General features: G+C 42.1%; 1 protein-coding gene across 1 annotated transcript in view; it reads right to left on the bottom strand.

Annotated features, from left to right (window-relative positions):
• ANKRD55 (ankyrin repeat domain 55) overlaps window positions 1–22488 on the bottom strand; it is a 148493-nt gene that overhangs the window by 62230 nt on the left and 63775 nt on the right. Inside the window, exons 3-4 of the mRNA XM_075183403.1 lie at window positions 8325–8455; window positions 702–811 (exon numbers count right to left, since the gene is read on the bottom strand). Coding sequence (XP_075039504.1) covers window positions 702–811; window positions 8325–8455 — 241 coding nt within the window. The remainder of the gene's footprint in view (window positions 1–701; window positions 812–8324; window positions 8456–22488) is intronic.

Raw genomic sequence — 22488 nt, 5'->3', positions numbered from 1 at the left:
GTCTGTGGACCAAGTTCTAAAGGCTCCTGGAGTGTGTCCAGGTGTAAAGTCAGTATTGGCAGTCAGAGGGGTAAGGGGCGATAATGGGGATGAAATAAATTTCAAGGTTCGGAGCCTGGCCCAGCATTGGAGAGTGGGTCCAATGGTGGGATGTAGGGTGTGTACGAACATGGGCAACCACATCCACCAGTTTATTATCCTGTCCCACCAGTCCCCCAATCTAAGGAGGGTGAGGCAGGATAATGTCCCACACTGTATTTAATTACTCCTCTTTAATAAGCAACAACCTACAAGGTCAAGATAATAAGAGCAGATGCTGAAAATTGCATCCAATATATGGAATAAGAAAAATTGTACTGCAGTTGACCCATATTGAAAAATATTGATATTTTCAGGGATGAATTTCCAGAGGCTCATCTGAGACTGTCCATTGAAATTAGGATGAGTTGGCAACTATAGAGAATGCAATCTATATTTATTATTTTTTTAGGCTAACTGGGATGTTACAATAATTACTGTTGGGTACATTTAAAAAAACTAAACAAAAAACCCAACAAGCAACATCCAAGTCCCGGAATGGAGCCACTGGGCTTTATAGTTATTGAATAATGTTAGAGCGATGATTCAAGGTTACATGGTTTCATGGTTACTGAGTACAAGTGCATAATTAAACAATATATTAAGATATTTTCTTCACATACCTGACGTCAGCTTCAGCAGTGGCTGCATGCAGAGGAAGTCTCCCATTTTTATCAGGTATATTCTGTTTGGCACCATTCCTGAGCAAACTAACACAGCCTTCCAGCCATCCCTGCAAGTGGTAGACAACTTAAGCTCCTCTGCATCATTTTAAAGGAAAATGCAATTAACACATTAATAACATATACCGATATACTATAAACACACATACATTTTCACAGTGGGTGTCTGTTTTTTCCACTTGCTTTGATCTTGTTAGAACAGCCTTAAGATTGTTCAACCATAAGTTTATTATAGGTCAATCACTTACAGTATTTTGGAGCTATGCTTGTGAATATAAAGTAATTTATCATTTTAAAAGCTATTGTGAATATGATGGCCCCCCTGCAAAATCTTTTATTGGGGCTGGTAGACCTCTTCCTGGTACTTCATCATTTGTAATCTCTGTGCACAATACTTAGATTTTAGAGAGTGAGTGACATCTTTTCAGTTGAAAGGCATCCGAAGGAAAAGTTAGAGTCCCTATGGGTGTCAGTACACAGTGTATTTACAGTGCATACAAGCTCCTGGGAAAGCTAACTTTTGTGACAACGATCAGCCCAATGGAATCAGGACAGTAGGGGCCTGTTTCTAAAAGTGATGTAACAGTGATTTTGTGTGTACAATCCGCAAAATCACTTTGCGCATGCCCAGAACTGGACCATACTCCACAGAAAGCAGCCACATTTAATTTATCTTTGCCACGTTTGGGTTATTAGCTGGTATTAGCACAGCTGAACAAGGAAGCGCGGAGTCTAACGCACCCCCGGTTTTCACCAGGTACCCTCACAAGGGAGTTTGGGCTTTGCTGCAAGAGGGTGCACAGGGACGCTGACCGCCGAGCGGACGTGCAGACACTTCATCATCATCAACATTTATTATATAGTGCCAGCAGATTCCGTAGCGCTTTACAATTGGGAACAAACAGTAATAAAACAATACTGGGTAATACATACATACGTAGAGGTAAGAAGGCCCTGTTTGCAAGCTTACAATCTATGGGACAATGGTTTGATACACAAGGGTAAGTGCATCATATTGAATATTTGTCCACCTAGAATGCAAAGGTTATGAAGTATTTAGTGGGCTGTATGCTCAGTCACACGCCTATGTTGGACAGAGGGTTCTTGTCTTCTGTTAGCTGTGTAGAGGGTGGTAATAGAGTAACCTAGGGAGATTCAGAGGGTGGTAAAGGAATACTATAAGCTTGTCTGATGAGGTGCGTTTTCAAAGAATGCTTGAAGGTTTGAAGACTACAGGAAAGTCTTGTGGTGCGAGGGAGGGAATTCCATAAAGTGGGTGCAGTCCGAAAAAAGTCCTGTAACTGAGAACGGGAGGAAGTGATGAGAGTAGAAGAGAGACGCAGATCTTGTACAGAACGAAGGTGTCGAATCAGGAGATATTTTGAGACAAGTAAGGAGATGTTTGTGGTGCAATTTTGTTGATGGCCTTATATGTTATTATGTATGACACTTATTACAGCCTATGATTTCAGTGAGGGAACAGGGAAGGGAAGGGGCATTTGCCGTAGTCAATGTGCAGTAAGGGCATATCAATCTTGTGAGCACGATGCAGCATCCGATTCAAGCTCTGGGCTTCTCTCAGGTACTTGCTTTACAGCCGCATCTTTTGTTCTACTTACAGGTCTAGTCTAAGTGCTGATTATTAGTGATGATGGCTGTGTATGCATTGCTACTACATGTGTCTGCAATCAGGAGATACTGTGAAAATGCATTTTATGTACAGTAGACATTACTAACATCCTAATAAATATATTTCAAAAACAAAAACAAATAAAAAACCCACTTTTTTAATTTTTTACTATTTTATCATTAATGACTATTATTATTAGCAAGTGACATAAGTTGAACAGCTTTTTTTCCTGTACGTTCTTTTGTGATTTTATATTCCTCACATGTATTGGACATATCCTGCAGTGTCCTGTCTAATAGAGACCTACATCTGTATTCATCACCACACGTGTCTTCACAGCCGCTCCTTGCTGATTTCGGGCTGTACGTATACCCGAGTTACATGTGTTGTAAAACAAACGCACATTGCGTTCAGTATGCGTCCCCTGATGAATCAGGCTCTAGGTGTGCAGGCCCAACATCACATTATCAGATTAACTGCAGAGATGTGGGTGGATTTAATGGTATGAGAATCATTTTTATGCTGTTACAAGGGTAGGTTAGTGTGGCAAACTGCGTTGATAGATAATGGTGAACTGCGATAGGTGGCCACTTTTGGCAAGCAGAACTGGCACTGCGGGATAAACCAATCCATATTCAGCAGAAGCGATGAAGTTCGGGGCAAAATTTCAAGGCAAATGGTGTATTGGGACAGGTTCAGTGGAATGGGTAACGACAGGGTTAACAAATAATATGACACTGGTCAAACTGAGCTATGGGGCAAAGACTTTAAGGATAGGAGAATAAGCTTTCATTGTGACAATATTACTGCATGGTCATTAACAACTTATTTGCTTCCTCATCCTGTTATTAATCTGTTGCACCATTGATTTCTGCATTGTGATCTGCTGTGTTTAAACAGGAACATTTTCTTTTATGATAAGCATGTAACAAGGGTTGAGAACGGGGTAGCTGATGCCAAATGATAAAGCTCCATTTACTGGTGCCAGAGGAGGAACATTATTATTATTAATATAAATTTTTATTTATAGGGCGCCACAAAATGTCAGCAGCTTCGTACAGGAACAAACAATAGGACAATACAAGGTAAAACAGCACGGTACAATGAACAGTTAACACTATAACTCAGGCAGCTCAAAGCACAGCTAAAAAGAAAGGTTGAAAGGGTGAGGGTGAGGGAAACCTGTGCCCAAGAATGTGGGCACAGCTAACAGGTCAAGAGCTATTGAAATGTGGATAGAAAAGCAAGAGAGGAGGAGTCAATGGGCCGAAGGCTCAAGAAGGAGATGGGCTTAGTAGCTGGAAAGCAAAGTTAAAAGTGGTGGAAACAGGAGGAGAGAGGGTCCTGCTCTAAGGAGCTTACAATCTAAAGGGAGAGGCAGACATATGGAAGACACAAGGGGTGAGCATGGGACAGAGTCACACGGAGCGAGAGAGGAAGGCATGAGAGGGAGAGGTAACCGACAAGGTGGGTAAGTAAGTTGAAGACTGATTAAGAAAGCGGAAGGCTTTTAAGAAAAGGTGGTTTTAACTTTTTAATGCCCATTTGAAGCTACACAGATTGAGGGATGAACTGATAGAGCGAGGGAGATCATTCCAATGGAGGAGGGCAGCACGAGGGAAGTCTTAGATATGAGAGTGAGAAGGGGTAATCAGAGGGGAGGAGAGGTGACGATAATTGGCCGATCGTAGTGGGTGGGAAGGAGTGTGAACAGAGACGAGGTTAGTAGGGAGCAGTGAAGTTGGCAAGGGCCTTGTATGTGAGGGTGAGGCTATTGAAAAGAATTCTGTAGGGGAAGGGGAGCCAGTGTAGGGCTTGGTAGAGGGGGGAGACAGAAGTGGAGCAATGAGAAAGGAAGATGAGTCTAGCTGCGGCATTGAGTACAGATCGAATAGGAGTGAGATGAGAGTGGGGGAGGCCAATAAGGAGAAGGTTACAGTGACTTAAGTACATTGGATTTCTTTGGCAGATGGCTTGCACGAGATAAAATAAGCATTAGGATGGTCTCTGGTGGGCAGCATATAGGTAGTGTATGGTACAGAATGGTTTAAGTGGAAGGGCTGGGTGGCACAGGTATGAGCGTTTAGGACTACTGCTCTGTTTTTAGAAGTTGTTCAGGGGGATTGCACTTACCACTGTGAATCAGCAGCTGGCTAAGTCAGTCTTTCTGTTATGTTTCAAGGGGTAAAAGACCTGACAAGACGAGAAATGATGTGACCTTAAGTTGAAAGTGGTGTTCTCACATTCGAAACTCCCTGCCCCACCTAATCAGACTCACCCACAACCTTGAATGTTTCAAACGATCCCTCAAAACTCACCTTTTCACACTTGCCTATTCGTCACCATCCTAAGACATTTCCTTCCATCACTCTGCTCGTGAAGGGAGAACTGCATGCACCTAACAGTAGTGCACACAGCATTGCTGTATTTATTTGATGTGGTTGGGAAAGGGTTGGAGATACGCTTTCAAGTGGCTAAACTGATAGCCACATTCCTTGCATGCTGGTCATTCCCATGCATGCAAATCTATAAATATTGTGTTTGCCCTGTCCTACACTCACCCCACTTCGCTATGCATCTCATGTGGAATGTTGGAAGGAAAAATTACTACCCATGTCACCTGAGTAATTCTTCTTTCCTTCTGACTCTGTACCAGAAAGAAATAAGAACTATTCAGGTGAAGTGATTGAATCAGTGACTTTTGTTTTATTCCACCCTTCTTAGTAGTTGCCCCTGACCTCTATAGTGGCTTTGCAATGGGCTCCTTCTATTGCATTGCCCCAGTAGGCCCTTCATGCCCCAGTCTGGTACTGTCTCTGTTTACTCCCCTAATCTTCTTCATCTTCATGCTAACTCTCAAGTTTTGCCATCTGTACCCCCCTATCTCCTCATCCTCTTTTAATGTTGTGTAGTTGTGTCTTCTTATGTAGTTGGTTTCTCTATAGTCTTTTGTATTGATTTTTACTGATTATATTGTTTCTCTTGTCCCTTACTTATCTGTATGTTATGCCAGCGGACATGATGGCCCGCACATATGCACTAATGTCAGGGATTGATAAAGCTTTGCTCACAATGACATCACTGAGACCAAGGGAGCGTGAAACAAGTGACAAGTGAAAGGAATGACTGGATACTGGCGGTTGATGTGTAGCAGTTGGAACAGGAGATGGAGCATGGAGGAGACGAGAGGAAACAGTACTGAACCAGGGATACAGCGGTGATAAGAGAGATCATCGCTGTGTAGAAAGAGAGAGTGCTATAACAGGAAACAATATAAGCTGGACTGCTGTGAGAGATATGAACAGAGGAGCAAAGAGAGTGGCTGATAAGTACCCATGTTTCTTATATTATTCAAGTGATTGGACTGAGCCATGTTCGCTAGCTAGATAGGAATAATTAGTTAGAGTGATTGGACTTAATCAAATCAAGAGAAAGCAGCAAAAGTGTTCTGTTATACAAGTAATATTTACAGAGAGGACATTGTCTTTACTCCAGGCTGCCAAATGCTTTATATTGGAACTGAAAGAAGAATGGGCCTATATTCCAACTGCCTTATGATAAAGCTGCATATCCATATATATATATATATATATATATACAGGGTGATTCAAAAGTCGCAGTACACCCTTTTATTTCAAAAACTCTACAGGAAACCTGAATACTCCAGTAAGGTATGGGTGACGTGGTCTATCTTTTACGGTATTTACCAAACATGGGCGCCATCTTAAAATCGGCCAATCGGCCCAATTCCTGTAGAGTTTTTGAAATAAAAGGGTGTACTGCGACTTTTGAATCACCCTGTATATATATATTTGCTTAATGAGGACTCTATTGCTATTTTAAATGTTTATAGAGGTTTAAAGTCCTTTAGATATATATTGTATATAGATTTATATCACTATTTTATTATAGGAAGTATTATGTAAGTGGTAAAATAGGTACCTCAAGTTTATAATATATTAGAGAGATCTTTTTTAGGTGCTATACACAAAATGTTGTAGTGTGTTTTTTTGTTTTGTTATGCTTATGCTATTGTATTGTTCACACTATAGTAATATAATTTTATATAAAATAAGAAAGACCAATTTGGTGTGAGAATATTTCCTTTGTGTGTGCCTGTGGTCTAGCGTAGGGGGCAGATGGTTCCTTGGTCTCTCACTGGTGCTGCTAACTCCAAAACACAAATCCAGAACACAACCCAACTGAACACAAGGTAAAGAGTCCATTTGCAGACAGGACACACAAACATTAGTACAATCTAGCCGACGAACGGGGTATCACATGTATTTTTTCTGTTTATTTTTTGTTGACTGTGTGGTACTGTGGATTCTGTAGCACCATATAAATAAATAGATTATGGTGATGATGATGGTAGTATTGGAATAGATGTGCTCCTCGGAGTTGGGAATTGGATTGTCCCTGTTGCCTCTCTCTCTCTCTGGGGTATTAAGAGTAGGCCTTGAGGAGATTTGTTACAAATCACAAAATAGTGTAAGCAAAATAGTTGCTATACTTCTTAGTATAGGAAGCAAAAGGGTGCATTTTTGCAAGTGACCTTTAATTATGTCACATGACAGGCCCCAAATGAAACCCCGCCCTGTAAAAATCTACTGCTTGCTGGTTAGATCTTTGTACAGAAACCTTTTACTGTCAGTGTAGGGTGACAATTAACTTCTAGCAATAAAACAGAGCATTATTTTAGATAACTATTTCAGAATAGTGTGTCTCTCTATAAAGGCTAAAGCAGAGGTATTGTCAAATGGAATGTGGGTTTCAGATGGAAGAAAATAGATTTCATTTATCGTTATGAATGCTGGCATTACTGCAGGGTGAGAGAACCATTTAATGTTTGAGAAGGTCTCTCTGGCAGCGATGTGAAACTTGCTATGCTACATCCTTTTTTAAAAGAAGTAACAAGTATATGTAATAAATATAATGCACATATATCATCAGGGGCGGGCTGGGCCAGGGGGCAGGGGGGCATTGGTCCCCCGGGCCGCTCAGAGTGACCGCTGTTCGGGGCGCACAGGCGGCCGCATCGCGTGTCATGTGATACGGCCGCCTGTGCGCCCCCCGGGCTGCATATTGTCAGCCCGCGCCTGTATATCATACTTGCCAACTCTCCCGGAATGTCCGGGAGACTCCTGGATTCCGGGTGGGTCTCCTGGACTCCTGAGAGAGTATGAAGGCTCCTGCATCTGCCCACTTCCTAGTGAAGTGGGCAGAATTAAATTCAAAATGCATTTTGCCCCGCTGTAAAATTACGCGTTTGTGTCATTACATCACATGGGCGGGGCCAAAATTACACAATTTTCTGAGTCCCATCCCCCGCACGCCCACTTCCCCTCCGACAGCTCCCGAACGCCGTCTGCCATAAGTTGCCAAGTATGAGATATATATCGGACAAAGTGATACATAAAGGAAAGCTATATGCAGGGCAGTGTTTCATTTTCATTAAAGCATTTACCAAAACTATTGATTATTTATGTTCTGGAAGAAAAGCAGGTGCAGTTTTACATTTATGTCAGGCACATTACTGCAGTATGCCGACATTCACCAAGAACACCAAGGGATATATTTACTAAACTGCGGGTTTGAAAAAGTGGAGATGTTGCCTATAGCAACCAATCAGATGATAGCTATCATTTATTTAGTACATTCTACAAAATGACAGCTAGAAACTGATTGGTCGCTATAGGCAACATCTCCACTTTTTTAAACCCGCAGTTTAGTAAATATGCCCTCCAGATCCTCTCATCAGAAGGAGAAAAAGTTAAACTACCTTCAAATGCCAACTCAAATCTGTGCAACTATAGGCACATGTCAACACAAATGTGATCACACAGCGTATGTACGACACATCTATGTCTGATGACCTTTATGGTTGGACATCTGTTTTTTTTTCACTCTCTAGAAAATATAAGTTTTCCTACCAGATATGTTGCTAGAGATAGACTCGTTCGTCCACAGGCATCTTGAGTATTTATATTAGCTCCCATTTTCAGCAATAGTTTCACTGTATCAACCTGACGTCCTGAAACAGCATGCATCAAGGGGGTGCAACCTGGTAAAAAATCAGCATAACACATTAAGAGTTTGGTTACGATAGAATGTAAATTTAGCACTAGTTACTAGCATTCAAATAATTCCAAAATGATTTTTTTTTGTATCAGACTTGCACTTTAACTCTGAAAAACAATGTTACTTCTTAGTGTAACTTCTAATGCATGCAACAGCATAATCATTTTCACTTCTAACATAGGTATACAGTTTTCATGGCTATATAGAAACTAGAGATGTTCACTGAGCCCCGTGTTTTGGTTTTGGATCTGGATTAACTTCGTGTTTTGGTTTTGGATCCCTATTTGTTTTTTCTAAAATCTCTATTTTTTTTCTAGAATCACATAATTTGGCTCTTTTTTTGTTCCTACATGATTATTAACCTCAATAACAATAATGTTCAGTCATTTCCAGTCAATTTTTGTCAAGTGACAAGAAAACTGCTACCCCTCCTGTTTCTGTATGAGCGATGGCACTGGAGACTGGAGAATGGAGAGTGACAAGAACACTGCTTCCCCTGATTCTGTGTGAGCAATGGCGCTGGATCTCCTGGGGAGGGAGGAATGAAATCCAAAACCCGCCGGATCTAACAACGCACCAATGACGTTTTGTCTCGATTCAGATCCGAGGACGCGCAAAAGTACCGAGGCGGCTTGCGAGCCTACTCGGGTCCCCTAAGTTAGGGTGGGCTTGGTTTTCAGAAAACCGAGCCCGAGCATCTCTAATAGAAATTACAGCTCTTCCTATTTTTGTGTATGTGTGTGTGTGAGTGTGGTTTTATCTTGGCGTTTTTGTTTTTCGCCATAACATTTTCTATATAAGGGGAGTCTTAACAAAGGTCCATTTTAAATAAGCCTCTTATTTTCTAGTGATGTAAATTTTCACTTTTTCCACCACATCTCACAATTATAGAAATTACCCATCCTTGTGCTATGAAGAGTGGAATAGGGGGAAACTTGCAATAAGCTGTTTTCAAAATTGCCACAGAAATCTCCTGAGTGTTCCCTGAACTGCCTGCTGAAGGATCCCTTTCCGAAATGCACAGCAGGAGAACACGCAGGATTAACCCATTATATGCCTACGTTACCTATGTCTTTCCCTCTACCTTCCCTGTACAATGCTGTGTTTTCACTATGGCAGTAAAGGGTGCTTCCCCAGAGGCAGCAGCATTGGTTTCCATTTATCCCTATGGTGGCTATGAGATAACGGCCTTTCCTTCTCCCACATTGAAGTAGCTTATCATGCTAATATATAACATGGAAGAATCCACAATTTAATCTGTTCCTCTATTTTCTCTAAATCACTATACACTTGTTTTACGCCTTCTGGGGTATCAACCCTGCTACAAATCCTTGTTTCATTTGTGAAAAGACAGACCACTTGTATACCACTTGACATTACTTGTAAACCACAAGTAATATCACTATTGATTATAAATAAAATAGAATGTTCCCTGAGTCACAATACTCCACTGGTTATCAGTCATTCATCTGAGCTTACACCTTGCCTACGACGCTTTGTCTCCTGTCCTTTGCTCAAACCTTTAGCTACTCCAGTGTTTTTGAGTCAAATCCAAGGATTTCCAGTTTCTGAATTAATTTCTTGTGAGATACCTCATCCTTAGCCTTGCTAATATGTGAATAAAACGATAACCACTTCAACCCTGATCTATCTATACAACCAGCAAAAATCAAAAAAATCCAATAGCTTTGTTTGACATGATCTGCCAGTACCAAATCCACGTTGCCTTGGAACTTGCAATTTGTTTGATTCTAAATAGTCAATATTTTTTTTTTAAGTGATTCCATTTATTTCCTTACTATTAAAGAGAAACTCACAGGTCTATAGATATCATAATCTACCCTATAGACTTTTGTGTGTGGTGAAACTTTATTTGTCATTCATCAATCACTCTCAATTATTTGAATACTCTTGTATATATACCATCTGGACCCATCAACTTATCTATTATTTTGCCACCCTATTTTATTAACTATGCAATATTTTGTTTGGCTCTAGCACAGTTTATTATTGCGTCTTTTACAATAACTATATACACGTTTTAGCCTGCTCTGGTTGGGTCTGTCAATATTTCTTATATGCAATTTTCTTAGTATCTTCTAAAAACTGCCACTTCCATCTTTGTTTTGGTCCAATTCTTCTTTACTGCTGTCTGTATATTAAATCACACTGGACGATTGTCAATAGACCCCAAATTTTCTCCTACATATTTTTATACTCAATGAGAACAGAAAGTGAATGATATAAAGGGACATCTGCTGGGATAGCTACTGGGACATTTCTAAGATCAGAACAGAGAATGGTGAAACTAATCACCTAATAGAGGTTGCTAACTGAGGCACTCCAGTCCATTAAAGAGTTTTAATAAAAAACATAAATTTTATTAGAGGTAATCAATAAAAACAAATAGACCAGATATCATCAAAGTCGGCGAATATATAAAATAGAGAAGTGAAGAAAAATAAAGATAAGTGATAAAGAGTGTTAAAAATACCCTTCCGGGAAGCCAGTAGTCACGAAATTGTGACACTATAAATTAAATGGGGAGATTACACATTAGTGTAGACACTGTATCATTATATGCAACAAAACACTTTATTGAAATTTATTGTTCCTATGTTCATAGATACATTGTTTCAGTTTTCACATAAGTTAGCAAAATGTGTCCACTCTGGATTAAATGACAGCAGTGCTTGTAGAGATGTGCCTATAAGGGTTGTAATTCCAATACCACTTAGATGTTAAAGTCTAACACAAATGTTCATGGGAAATTGAGTCTATATACATTTATTGTCAAAAGTCAGGATTAATAGCCTGACTAGTATGGATTCATCGGAACCTGAGGATCTGTGTTTATAGTCCACAGCGATTCTGATTTGTAACTGGACTTATATGTTTGTAGCACCCTCTCATGTAATGTATAAGCCAGAGGGGTTAATAATATCGTGGCCACAGAGGATTCTCCTCTAATGAATGTCCGCTATTTTTGGAGCTAGGTCAGCTCTGCCCATAATCATGCTGGTACTAACGGTTTGACTAGCAGTATCGAGTGACTACACAAAATGATCCTTCAAGTCTCCCCCCTGTTAGATCAAGATCACTGGGAAATTTCCCATGACTAAGCCGAATACGGCGAAACGTACGTCGGGTCACGTGTGACGCGTGACGTCACACACCCGGAAGTGTGAAGCCGGTTAGCGGAGTTAGCCGCGATCGTGCTACACTCTGTTGAACTTTGCAGTTTATGTAGATTATAGTAATGCGCTCTAATAGGGTCTGATACCAGTGATCTTTATCTAACAGGGGGGAGACTTGAAGGATCATTTTGTGTAGTCACTCGATATTGCTAGTCAAACCATTAGTACCAGCATGATTATGAGCAGAGCTGACCTAGCTCCAAAAATAGCGGACATTCATTAGAGGAGAATCCTCTGTGGCCACGATATTATTAACCCCTCTGGCTTATACATTACATGAGAGGGTGCTACAAACATATAAGTCCAGTTACAAATCAGAATCGCTGTGGACTATAAACACAGATTCTCAGGTTCCGATGAATCCATACTAGTCAGGCTATTAATCCTGACTTTTGACAATAAATGTATATAGACTCAATTTCCCATGAACATTTGTGTTAGACTTTAACATCTCAGTGGTACAGGGGCGGATCTAGAAAAATGCTGTACCCGGGGCGATTTAGGGGGGGGCGATTTAGGCCCCGCCCCTTTCTAACATCTTAGGCTGCCGACGGCTGCACACTATGTGCAGGTCCGTCCAGCCGTGACAGGCAGGGACAGTGTGCTGCCCGGCTGCTCTGATTGTGTTTTAAACACAGTCAGAGCAGCCGGGCAGCACACTGTCCCTGCCTTTCACGGCTGGACGGACCTGCACATAGTGTGCAGCCGTCGGCAGCAAGTGTCTGCTAGGGGGGGCGCCCTGGATCCGCCACTGCAGTGGTATTGGAATTACAACCCTTATAGGCACATCTCTACAAGCACTGCTGTCATTTAATCCAGAGTGGACACATTTTGCTAACTTATGTGAAAACTGACACAATGTATCTATGAACATAGAAACAATAAATTTCAATAAAGTGTTTTGTTGCATATAATGATACAGTGTCTACACTAATGTGTAATCTCCCCATTAAATTTATAGTGTCACAATTTCGTGACTACCAGCTTCCCGGAAGGGTATTTTTAACACTCTTTATCACTTATCTTTATTTTTCTTCACTTCTCTATTTTATATATTCGCCGACTTTGATGATATATGGTCTATTTGTTTTTATTGATTACCTCTAATAAAATTTATGTTTTTTATTAAAACTCTTTAATGGACTGGAGTGCCTCAGTTAGCAACCTCTCTTAGGTGATTAGTTTCACCATTCTCTGTTCTGATGTAAATTTTGGTTGAGAGAGCACCCCCTCATATTGAATTACCTGTATAATTATAAATAACCTCAAGGTTCAAATGATGAGGAAGTCCTAACCCTAGAGCGAGATGAATTTGCTTCTTTTTATAGTTTACATTTCTAAGATCCACAGTCCGAACGCTTCTAGATCCTTCTGTAGTCCAAACTGCTCTTCCACTAGGTCAGTGGTTACCAATCGGTGGTACGCATACCCCCGGGGGTATGTGCAGGGTGGTTCAGGGGTACAAAAAAATAAGTAATGGCGTTGGACTGGCCCCGTCCTCTTCGTTATTAGGGCTGTGAACATCTGGTGACCTGGTCTAAACTTTTTCTAAACACAGAGAGCTGAGACGCGGCAGAGGGATGGCTGAGACAGGAGGCATGAGGGGTGGCTGAGACAGGAGGGATGAGAGATGGCTGAGACAGGAGGGATGAGGGATGACTGATACAGGAGGCATGAGGGATGGCTTAGACAGGAGGCATGAAGGATGGCTGAGACAGGAGGCATGAGGGATGGCTGAGACAGGAGGCATGAGGGATGGCTAAGGCAGGAGGCATGAGGAATGGCTGAGACAGGAGGCATGAGGGATGGCTGAGACAGGAGGCATGAGGGATGGCTGAGACAGGAGGAATGAGGGATGGCTGAGACAGGAGGCATGAGGGATGGCTAAGGCAGGAGGCATGAGGAATGGCTGAGACAGGAGGCATGAGGGATGGCTGAGACATGAGGGATGGCTGAGACAGGAGGCATGAGGGATGGCTGAGACAGGAGGCATGAAGGATGGCTGAGACAGGAGGCATGAGGAATGGCTGAGACAGGAGGCATGAGGGATGGCTGAGACAGGAGGCATGAGGGATGGCTGAGACAGGAGGAATGAGGGATGGCTGAGACAGGAGGCATGAGGGATGGCTAAGGCAGGAGGCATGAGGAATGGCTGAGACAGGAGGCATGAGGGATGGCTGAGACATGAGGGATGGCTGAGACAGGAGGCATGAGGGATGGCTGAGACAGGAGGCATGAAGGATGGCTGAGACAGGAGGCATGAGGGATGGCTGAGACAGGAGGCATGAGGGATGACTGAGACATGAGGGATGGCTGAGACAGGAGGCATGAGGGATGGCTGAGAGAGGAGGGATGAGGGATGGCTGAGAGAGGAGGCATGAAGGATGGCTGAGACAGGAGGCATGAGGGATGGCTGAGAGAGGAGGGATGAGGGATGGCTGAGACAGGAGGCATGAAGGATGGCTGAGAGAGGAGGGATGAGGGATGGCTGAGACAGGAGGCATGAGGGATGGCTGAGACAGGAGGGATGAGGGATGGCTGAGAGAGGAGGCATGAGGGATGGCTGAGACAGGAGCGATGAGGGATGGCTGAGAGAGGAGGGATGAGGGATGGCTGAGAGAGGAGGAATGAGGGATGGCTGAGAGAGGAGGAATGAGGGATGGCTGAGACAGGAGGGATGAGGGATGGCTGAGAGAGGAGGGATGAGGGATGGCTGAGACAGGAGGGATGAGGGATGGCTGAGAGAGGAGGGATGAGGGATGGCTGAGAGAGGAGGGATGAGGGATGGCTGAGAGAGGAGGGATGAGGGATGGCTGAGAGAGGAGGGATGAGGGATGGCTGAGAGAGGAGGGATGAGGGATGGCTGAGACAGGAGGCATGAAGGATGGCTGAGAGAGGAGGGATGAGGGATGGCTGAGAGAGGAGGAATGAGGGATGGCTGAGAGAGGAGGAATGAGGGATGGCTGAGACAGGAGGGATGAGGGATGGCTGAGAGAGGAGGGATGAGGGATGGCTGAGAGAGGAGGGATGAGGGATGGCTGAGAGAGGAGGGATGAGGGATGGCTGAGATAGGAGGCATGAGGGATGGCTGAGAGAGGAGGGATGAGGGATGGCTGAGAGAGGAGGGATGAGGGATGGCTGAGAGAGGAGGAATGAGGGATGGCTGAGACAGGAGGGATGAGGGATGGCTGAGAGAGGAGGGATGAGGGATGGCTGAGAGAGGAGGGATGAGGGATGGCTGAGAGAGGAGGGATGAGGGATGGCTGAGATAGGAGGCATGAGGGATGGCTGAGAGAGGAGGGATGAGGGATGGCTGAGAGAGGAGGGATGAGGGATGGCTGAGACAGGAGGCATGAGGGATGGCTGAGAGAGGAGGGATGAGGGATGGCTGAGACAGGAGGCATGAGGGATGGCTGAGACAGGAGCGATGAGGGATGGCTGAGACAGGAGGCATGAGGGATGGCTGAGAGAGGAGGGATGAGGGATGGCTGAGACAGGAGGCATGAGGGATGGCTGAGAGAGGAGGCATGAGGGATGGCTGAGACAGGAGGCATGAGGGATGGCTGAGAGAGGAGGCATGAGGGATGGCTGAGAGAGGAGGGATGAATGATGGCTGAGAGAGGAGGGATGAGGGATGGCTGAGAGAGGAGGGATGAGGGATGGCTGAGACAGGAGGCATGAGGGATGGCTGAGAGAGGAGGGATGAGGGATGGCTGAGAGAGGAGGGATGAGGGATGGCTGAGATAGGAGGCATGAGGGATGGTTGAGAGAGGAGGGATGAGGGATGGCTGAGACAGGAGGCATGAGGGATGGCTGAGACAGGAGGCATGAGGGATGGCTGAGACATGAGGGATGGCTGAGACAGGAGGCATGAGGGATGGCTGAGACAGGAGGCATGAGGGATGGCTGAGAGAGGAGGGATGAGGGATGGCTGAGACAGGAGGCATGAGGGATGGCTGAGACAGGAGGCATGAGGGATGGCTGAGAGAGGAGGGATGAAGGATGGCTGAGACATGAAGGATGAGGGATGAAGGGTTGCTGATCTCACTAACAATGTTTCAACTGGCTAGTGATCTGTAGAACAGTTGTTACAGACTTTTCAGGTAAGACAGATAAATATTATTATTAATAATAAATTAAAAGTTTGTGAAATACCTGTGTTACGGATATTGTAAAATTAAATCTATGGTTTGAACTTTTAGTGTATTAATTTTCCTTTTCCAACTTATTTCCTCATTTACACTATTATACATTAAGATGAAAGGCAGCGAACAAAAGTGTCAGTATTTAAAAACAGTTATTTTAAAAACAATTTATAGAAATGGGTTCAATACGGGTACACAAGTCGAAAAAAGTTGGGAACCACTGCATTCATGACTAGTAAAAATTAATGTACGCAGCATGCATTTAAACTAATTGCACTGCAACTATACAAAATGTGCTGTTCACATATGTCCAGCCTAGTAAAATATATGTAACCCTATACACAATACACTTCATCTCACTCACACCTACTTTCTGTTCTCTTAATTATTGCCTAATCACTTGTTGATCAATGTTTATTAAATGTCTCCCTCTGATCTGAAACAGCTTACTAGAGAATACAGAATTACTATCATTGAAGTTGGTAATTCAATTATGGTTCAGAGTGGAGGATAAATCAAGCTGATTACTGTCAATCTTACATCTATTTAGAAAAACCACATAATGTAACTAAAATCATATTGAAATCTCTTGAATTACTCACACACGACATATTCCTCCTTCAACCTCCTATGTTATGATACTAATCAATGCTAATAGAAACAAAACAAAACTGTGTTTGATAAATAAATTGATGAATAACTAGAAAACTGTATATGTATCTGATATGTCAGAGATTTCTACTTTTTTGTCACCCAACAGTTTCTGACAATGGATAAACAAATAATAAATGTTTTTATGGTGGGATTAACAAGGCCTATGGAATGTAAACAATATTGTCAGTTCAACACCAGTGCAGATTATCAGTGACCTCCAGCCTCTTTGTTTTTTTTTCTAACTTTAATTATTAAAATATTCAGTGGGGGCAATTCAATTAGCTTGGAACCCGGATGCAAACGATTCACCTATGAAAAAGCAATTTGTTTTCACCTGGTGCAATTAAATCACATATATTTCAGCTTTTGCACAAAGTGTTATTCTCACAGGATTTGAAAAAGTGGAGATGTTGCCTATAGCAACCAATCTGATACTATAATTTATTTACTACATTCTACAAAATGACAGCTAGAATCTGATTGGTGTGGCAAACTCAGTTCAATTACTAATTGTGAAGTTGTTGCACGTTCTCACACATGCATTGGTGATTCCTCTCAAAACAGTTTGTAGTTCAGAAGATTTGTAAAAAGTTTTATATATCATCAACATGAGAACTAATGAAGGGTACATGGAATGCACCTGCTCTTTTTATTTATTTTATATTTTAATATATAAAGTAATAAGAAAACAGAGAAATTATACTTGCGTTCAACAGTATACCCTTTTACTATCTTATTATCATCATAATGTTCATCATGGTGAAATGGTCATTTTTATAGCAACGCTTTTCAAAGCAATAAAAAATTGCTCATCTCATCCATTCTATTATTGCCATGGCAGCTGATTAATAATAAGCTGTCACTGGGAAAAATAACCCAAGTGTTAACAGTTAATTACGATCTGAAGGCTCCCTGTCGGCAAACTGACCATGTGTCGGGCCGGGAGCATGTGCGGAACTGGAACTTCCCCATGAGAGCCAACAAGGCACAAGACACCTTAGCACTTCACTGGGAACTAGCAACATCACTAAGGACCTAGTAACATCAGTTTCCCTTTCAGCATAACTTCTGTCATGAACATAGAGAACTTACAGTTATTTATAAGGGTTAACCCATCACATAATTGTGGGGAATAAAGCCTAAATCATAATTGCAGTGTAAATATGGTACATCAAATGAATCCATTTATAAATTGAGCTACTAAAGTGTAAAATGTGAAGTCAGAAAGCCTGTTGTGTGTGTATTCGGTGACTCTGCACATCCCAGTGTTAGAAGATAGCAGTATCACTTGTCACCTGCGGTGAGCTATGTCCTGGCCTAGGATGGAGTTTTGACTCCTGAATAGACTTATAGGAACCGCTCAGCATGGTGTCTGGTCAAGGAGACCATGTGCTGACTGGCTGTATTTTATATAGACAAAAATAATTCAGTTTTAAAATATGGCACTTAAAATCAATAAAAGTAGTAATCAACCACATTTTCCTCAATAGTATGATGAAGAGCAGCTCATATGTCAAATTAAGAATTCTGGCACACAGAGAAGTTGAGGAAATGAGTATAAATTTAACTAATACCCTTTACCTAGGCCCGTTTGGTGTCAATATATGGGTAAATTCATAGGGGATCTATTAATAATAAAATTGGGTCTGTGTGACGCTCCACAGACAAGTTAGGTCACATAGTAGAATTGGGTAGTAAATCAGGCAACATGAAAATGGTGATTGGAAAAAGTGTCACAGACCACAACCCCTGGAGGTGGGGACAGTTGTGGAAATGTCTTTAAAAAGATGAGACTAGTTATCAACAAGTTGGCAGTCTTTTGGGAAAATCAATCCATATTGATAAGCTGTCCATCTTCCAAGACAATTTCCCTTGACACAGATTATACAGCTCATGCAAGTTGTTCTCTGAATTCAATCCCTTTTATTTTAAACTGCTTTGCTTGTGTATGTTATATCAGTTGTTTATTGTTTTTATCTGAATGCCCTGTACCTTTGTATATTAAATCTATAAATTTAATAAGTGGCAACCTTGATACACTAACGAATCCATTAGCCTGTTTAGAAGAGTATAGGGCGACCAAGTTAACCCTTTGAATGCCGGTGTGTGATTTGTTAATACATTTGACTAACAAGCCTAGTCTGTGTTTGCATTTACATTTGTGTAACAGTCTGGAGGTGTGATGAGTTATCCCTTTGATTGCTTGTGTGGGTTTTGCTAACTTGTGGGTAGCCAGGAGCCTTGTGTGCCAGTCGGGGACAGTATATCGAGGTCCTATTGCCCAAATTCAATAAGTGGTTGCAAACCTGAAGTGTGTGGGGGTGTGAGAGCACTCTTGTGGGGAGATTTAGCAGGTCTACAACCTGTGTGACAGGTAGAGAGAGACTGAGTGCTGGAATCGTGTGTAACCTCATACAGTAAACACCCAAAGTCATGGAAGCTGGGAGCCTGTTCGTGACACCTTCTAACATTGGTTTCCTGAGAATCAGGACAAAAGAACTGTCCTTCCTAAGAACATCAGAACTTGTTGGATACCTGGGTCTTTAATTAGAGTTGCATTTATACAATATAACGTCAATCCAATGGTTGTTTTGCAAACCACATGACTAAATTGGGATGCCATGTGATCAGTAGTGGGCTCACTTTGATGCTAGTAGTTTGTGCTGGCTCATCTGGAATGTAGACGCGTAGTACCCAGTGTTCACCAGGGATACCCCGGGATGTAACTGGCTCCAGAGTTGAATAACCACAGATTGTGGACTCTAGGCTAGCCCTACTAGGCAGTTGCTGACAATGGACAGGACAATGATAACGATAACTGAATTAGGACACAAAACGTAGAAGGAAAAAGGCAATGGGGAGCACAGTACTGTAGACAATAAATATGTCGAGGATAGGTTCACTAGCAAACAATCATAGCCAGGAACAAAACCCTGGTCAACAACAGGTAAACAGAACAAATACGCAGAGAAAGATGGAAAGTATTAAACAATCTGTCACCCAAGCACTGAGATCAGGGAAGGAGCTCCTTAAATAGCAGAAGTGCTAGACCAGTGGTTCACAAACTTTCTCAGTTCGAGGCACCCTTAGGGTCACCATAATTTTCCCAAGGCATCCCTAAGCCAAAATAATTACTGGGTAGTCCTGTTTTTTAAGTAGTTAGGTCAAAATGACGTAAGATGTATTTAGACCCCTTCACCATCACATTGTGCCCCTTCATCATATTGCTGCGCCCCTTCAACACATCACTCTGTATCCCCTTCGCCATCTCACACTCTGTGTCTCCCTCTTTGCCAGCTCACACTGTGTCCCCGTCTTTGCCATCTCACACACTGTGTCCCTCTCTTTGCAATCTCACACACTGTGTCCCCCTCTTTGCCATCTCACACAATGTGTCCCCTTCTTTGCCATCTCACTCTGTGTCCCCCTCCCCTCCTTCAGCGTCTCTCCCCTCCTTCAGCGTCTCTCTCTGTGTTCCCCTCCCCTTCTTCAGCGTCTCTCTCTCTCTGTGTGTTCCCTTCCCCCCATCAGCGTCTCTCTCTATTTGTGTCCCCCTCCCCTCCTTCAGCGTCTCTCTTTCTGTGTCCTCCTCCCCTCATTCAGCGTCTCTCTCTGTGTCCCCCTCCCCTCCTTCAGCATCTCTATCTCTCTGTGTCCCCCTCCCCTCCTTCAGCGTCTCTCTCTCTCTGTGTCCCCCTCCCCTCCTTCAGCGTCTCTCTCTCTCTGTGTCCCCTTTCACTTTAGGAACCGCTGGCCTAGACAACCAACTGTATGTATTGGGGGATGCACAATGCTTTTCTTCAATCCACCATCGCCTTTCCAACACCAGTCGTGCAAATACCACTGTGAACACTACTCTACATAACAAAAAGAAATATCTCTATGTGAGATCTTGTCTCTCTTCTGTTCACCAGTCAAAAACGGAAAGGCAGATGGAAATGACTAATGTGCCTAGACTAAAAAAGCATAATACAACATTTAGGTGAATTTGCTTACTTTATTGCTTAGTTCATCACTTTATCACTAAATAAACTGTGAAGTACTGAATTTACTGGTGTAAACTTAATGTCCTGTGATACTCAACATTGTGATACAGTATACAGAGATGAGTAAGCCAGCAACAAGTCATGTTATTGAGGGAGATGATTATATTGCACTGTTTGTTAAATCATCCTCGATTAATACAATAGCAGGAATGAGTTTTAGTCTCAGTCTGTTTGGTTGCTGTGCACCAGTGTGTGTAGATTGATGCTATGAACACAATGTTCCTCATAATATTTAAAAGCATATTTTATTTTTTAGCAATAATTACTAAACGTCAAATCGGAATCTCTGTGCTCTGTGCAACTTGTGTAAAACCTTTTTGTAGTTTTTGTAAAATGTTTTATTAAGGTTGCAAAAGACTTTTAACTAACAATATTATATAAAACAATACTGCTATTCTTAATTTTTTAAGAGGCAGATTATTTATGTATTGTACAAAATATGGCCATCTAAAAGAAAGGAAGACCTGAGGCTTTTGTTTGTAAAATTCTGACAGCTGAAAGGAGTAAATATTGAAACGCCTATAAAGATAATTGATTTTTATGGAGAGCCATAGATACAGGGGATATTGCCACCTTATCAACTCAGATGACGCAGCAAGAACAGGGGAAGTAGCGCATGTTTGTCAGGATTTATTAGTGAACTCTCCATACAACAGAACGCCACTTATGATCGATCTAAACTGCCAATTGTATTTATGAATGGTTTATTTTCAGGGCATGTTGTAAAGTTCTTTGCTGCTGATGTAAATTTGTTCAAAACATCTACCAAACGTGTCTGATAACAGTTTCTAACCGCATGACATCTTCCCACTCGCCAGTTGTTTCCAGTAGGGATGTGCACCGGCCACTTTTGGTGTCTCGTGTTTTGTGTTTTGGATTCGGATTTGCTTGAGGTTTTGGGTTCGGATTTGTTTCGCAAAACACCTGACGAAAGGTTTTGGTTCGGATTTAAGGTTTTGGATTAGGATTTATTTTGAAAAAAACATAAAAAGTGTTAAAATCAAGTTTTTTGGTTTATTTTCACTCCTATGCTATTATTAACCTCAATAACATTCAATAACAATCATTTCCACTAATTCCCAGTCTATTCTGCAGAATCAGTGAACTTTGTAATATTGCAGTACCAATGGACTTATACTGCAGGATTGTTTTTGGATTTTTTTTTAAATTTCTTTTTTTTAGAACTTTTTTAAAAAAATTTCGTGCTGTGCTGTGCTGTGTCCTTCTAAGGGCATTGTTATTTCCCCAGCACAGCACAGCACAGCACAGCACAGCACAGCACGAGATATAGAAGGACAGAGGACCACCTAACACAACCTCCCTCTACCCTGATCAATTCCCGATCCGAGTATCGCGAGATCCGACAGCGGGATTATGACTCAGAGCCTCGGTTTCAGTTTTGCAATTGGCGCGAATACCCGGACCTGTCTCGGATCCGGCTCGGATCGTCAACGTTCGGGTGGGCTCGGATTTCAGATATCCAAGCCCGCTCATCTCTAGTTTCCAGCTGATAGATTAATAAATTATTATGGAGAATACTTGCATACTTGTGTTTTCTAAGTGCTTAATGTACTTAATATGCATTATTCCTTAATGTTTCTATAATGCTTCTCTCACCTTTTCACTTTTCTATTTTATAATGTTAAAAAGATATATGGTGAAGTCAACAAGAATATTAATATAAGAAGAGACTGGAGAGGGAAGGGGATAGGAGGGAGTCCAGTGATTGAGAACTTAGCACAACTGGATCCATGTAATATTTTGAACTATTTATTTAGCTTAATCCCAGGACCAACATTGTTGAATGCCTGGTTTACAATTCTTTTTCTTCACTGATTCTCTGTTGGGCTCCCTTTAATCTAGATGTCATTCTCTACATTACGCTTAAGTATACACTATGTAGACAAAAGTATTTGGCCACACCTGTTAATTATTGAATTGAGGTGTTTCAATCAGACCCATTGTCAGAGGTGT

Source organism: Mixophyes fleayi, chromosome 1 (assembly GCF_038048845.1).
Source record: "Mixophyes fleayi isolate aMixFle1 chromosome 1, aMixFle1.hap1, whole genome shotgun sequence".
In the NCBI taxonomy this organism is placed as follows: Eukaryota; Metazoa; Chordata; class Amphibia; order Anura; family Limnodynastidae; genus Mixophyes; species Mixophyes fleayi.
The sequence above is the reverse complement of the archived record's forward strand: the minus strand, read 5'-3'. Positions and strand labels throughout refer to the sequence as shown.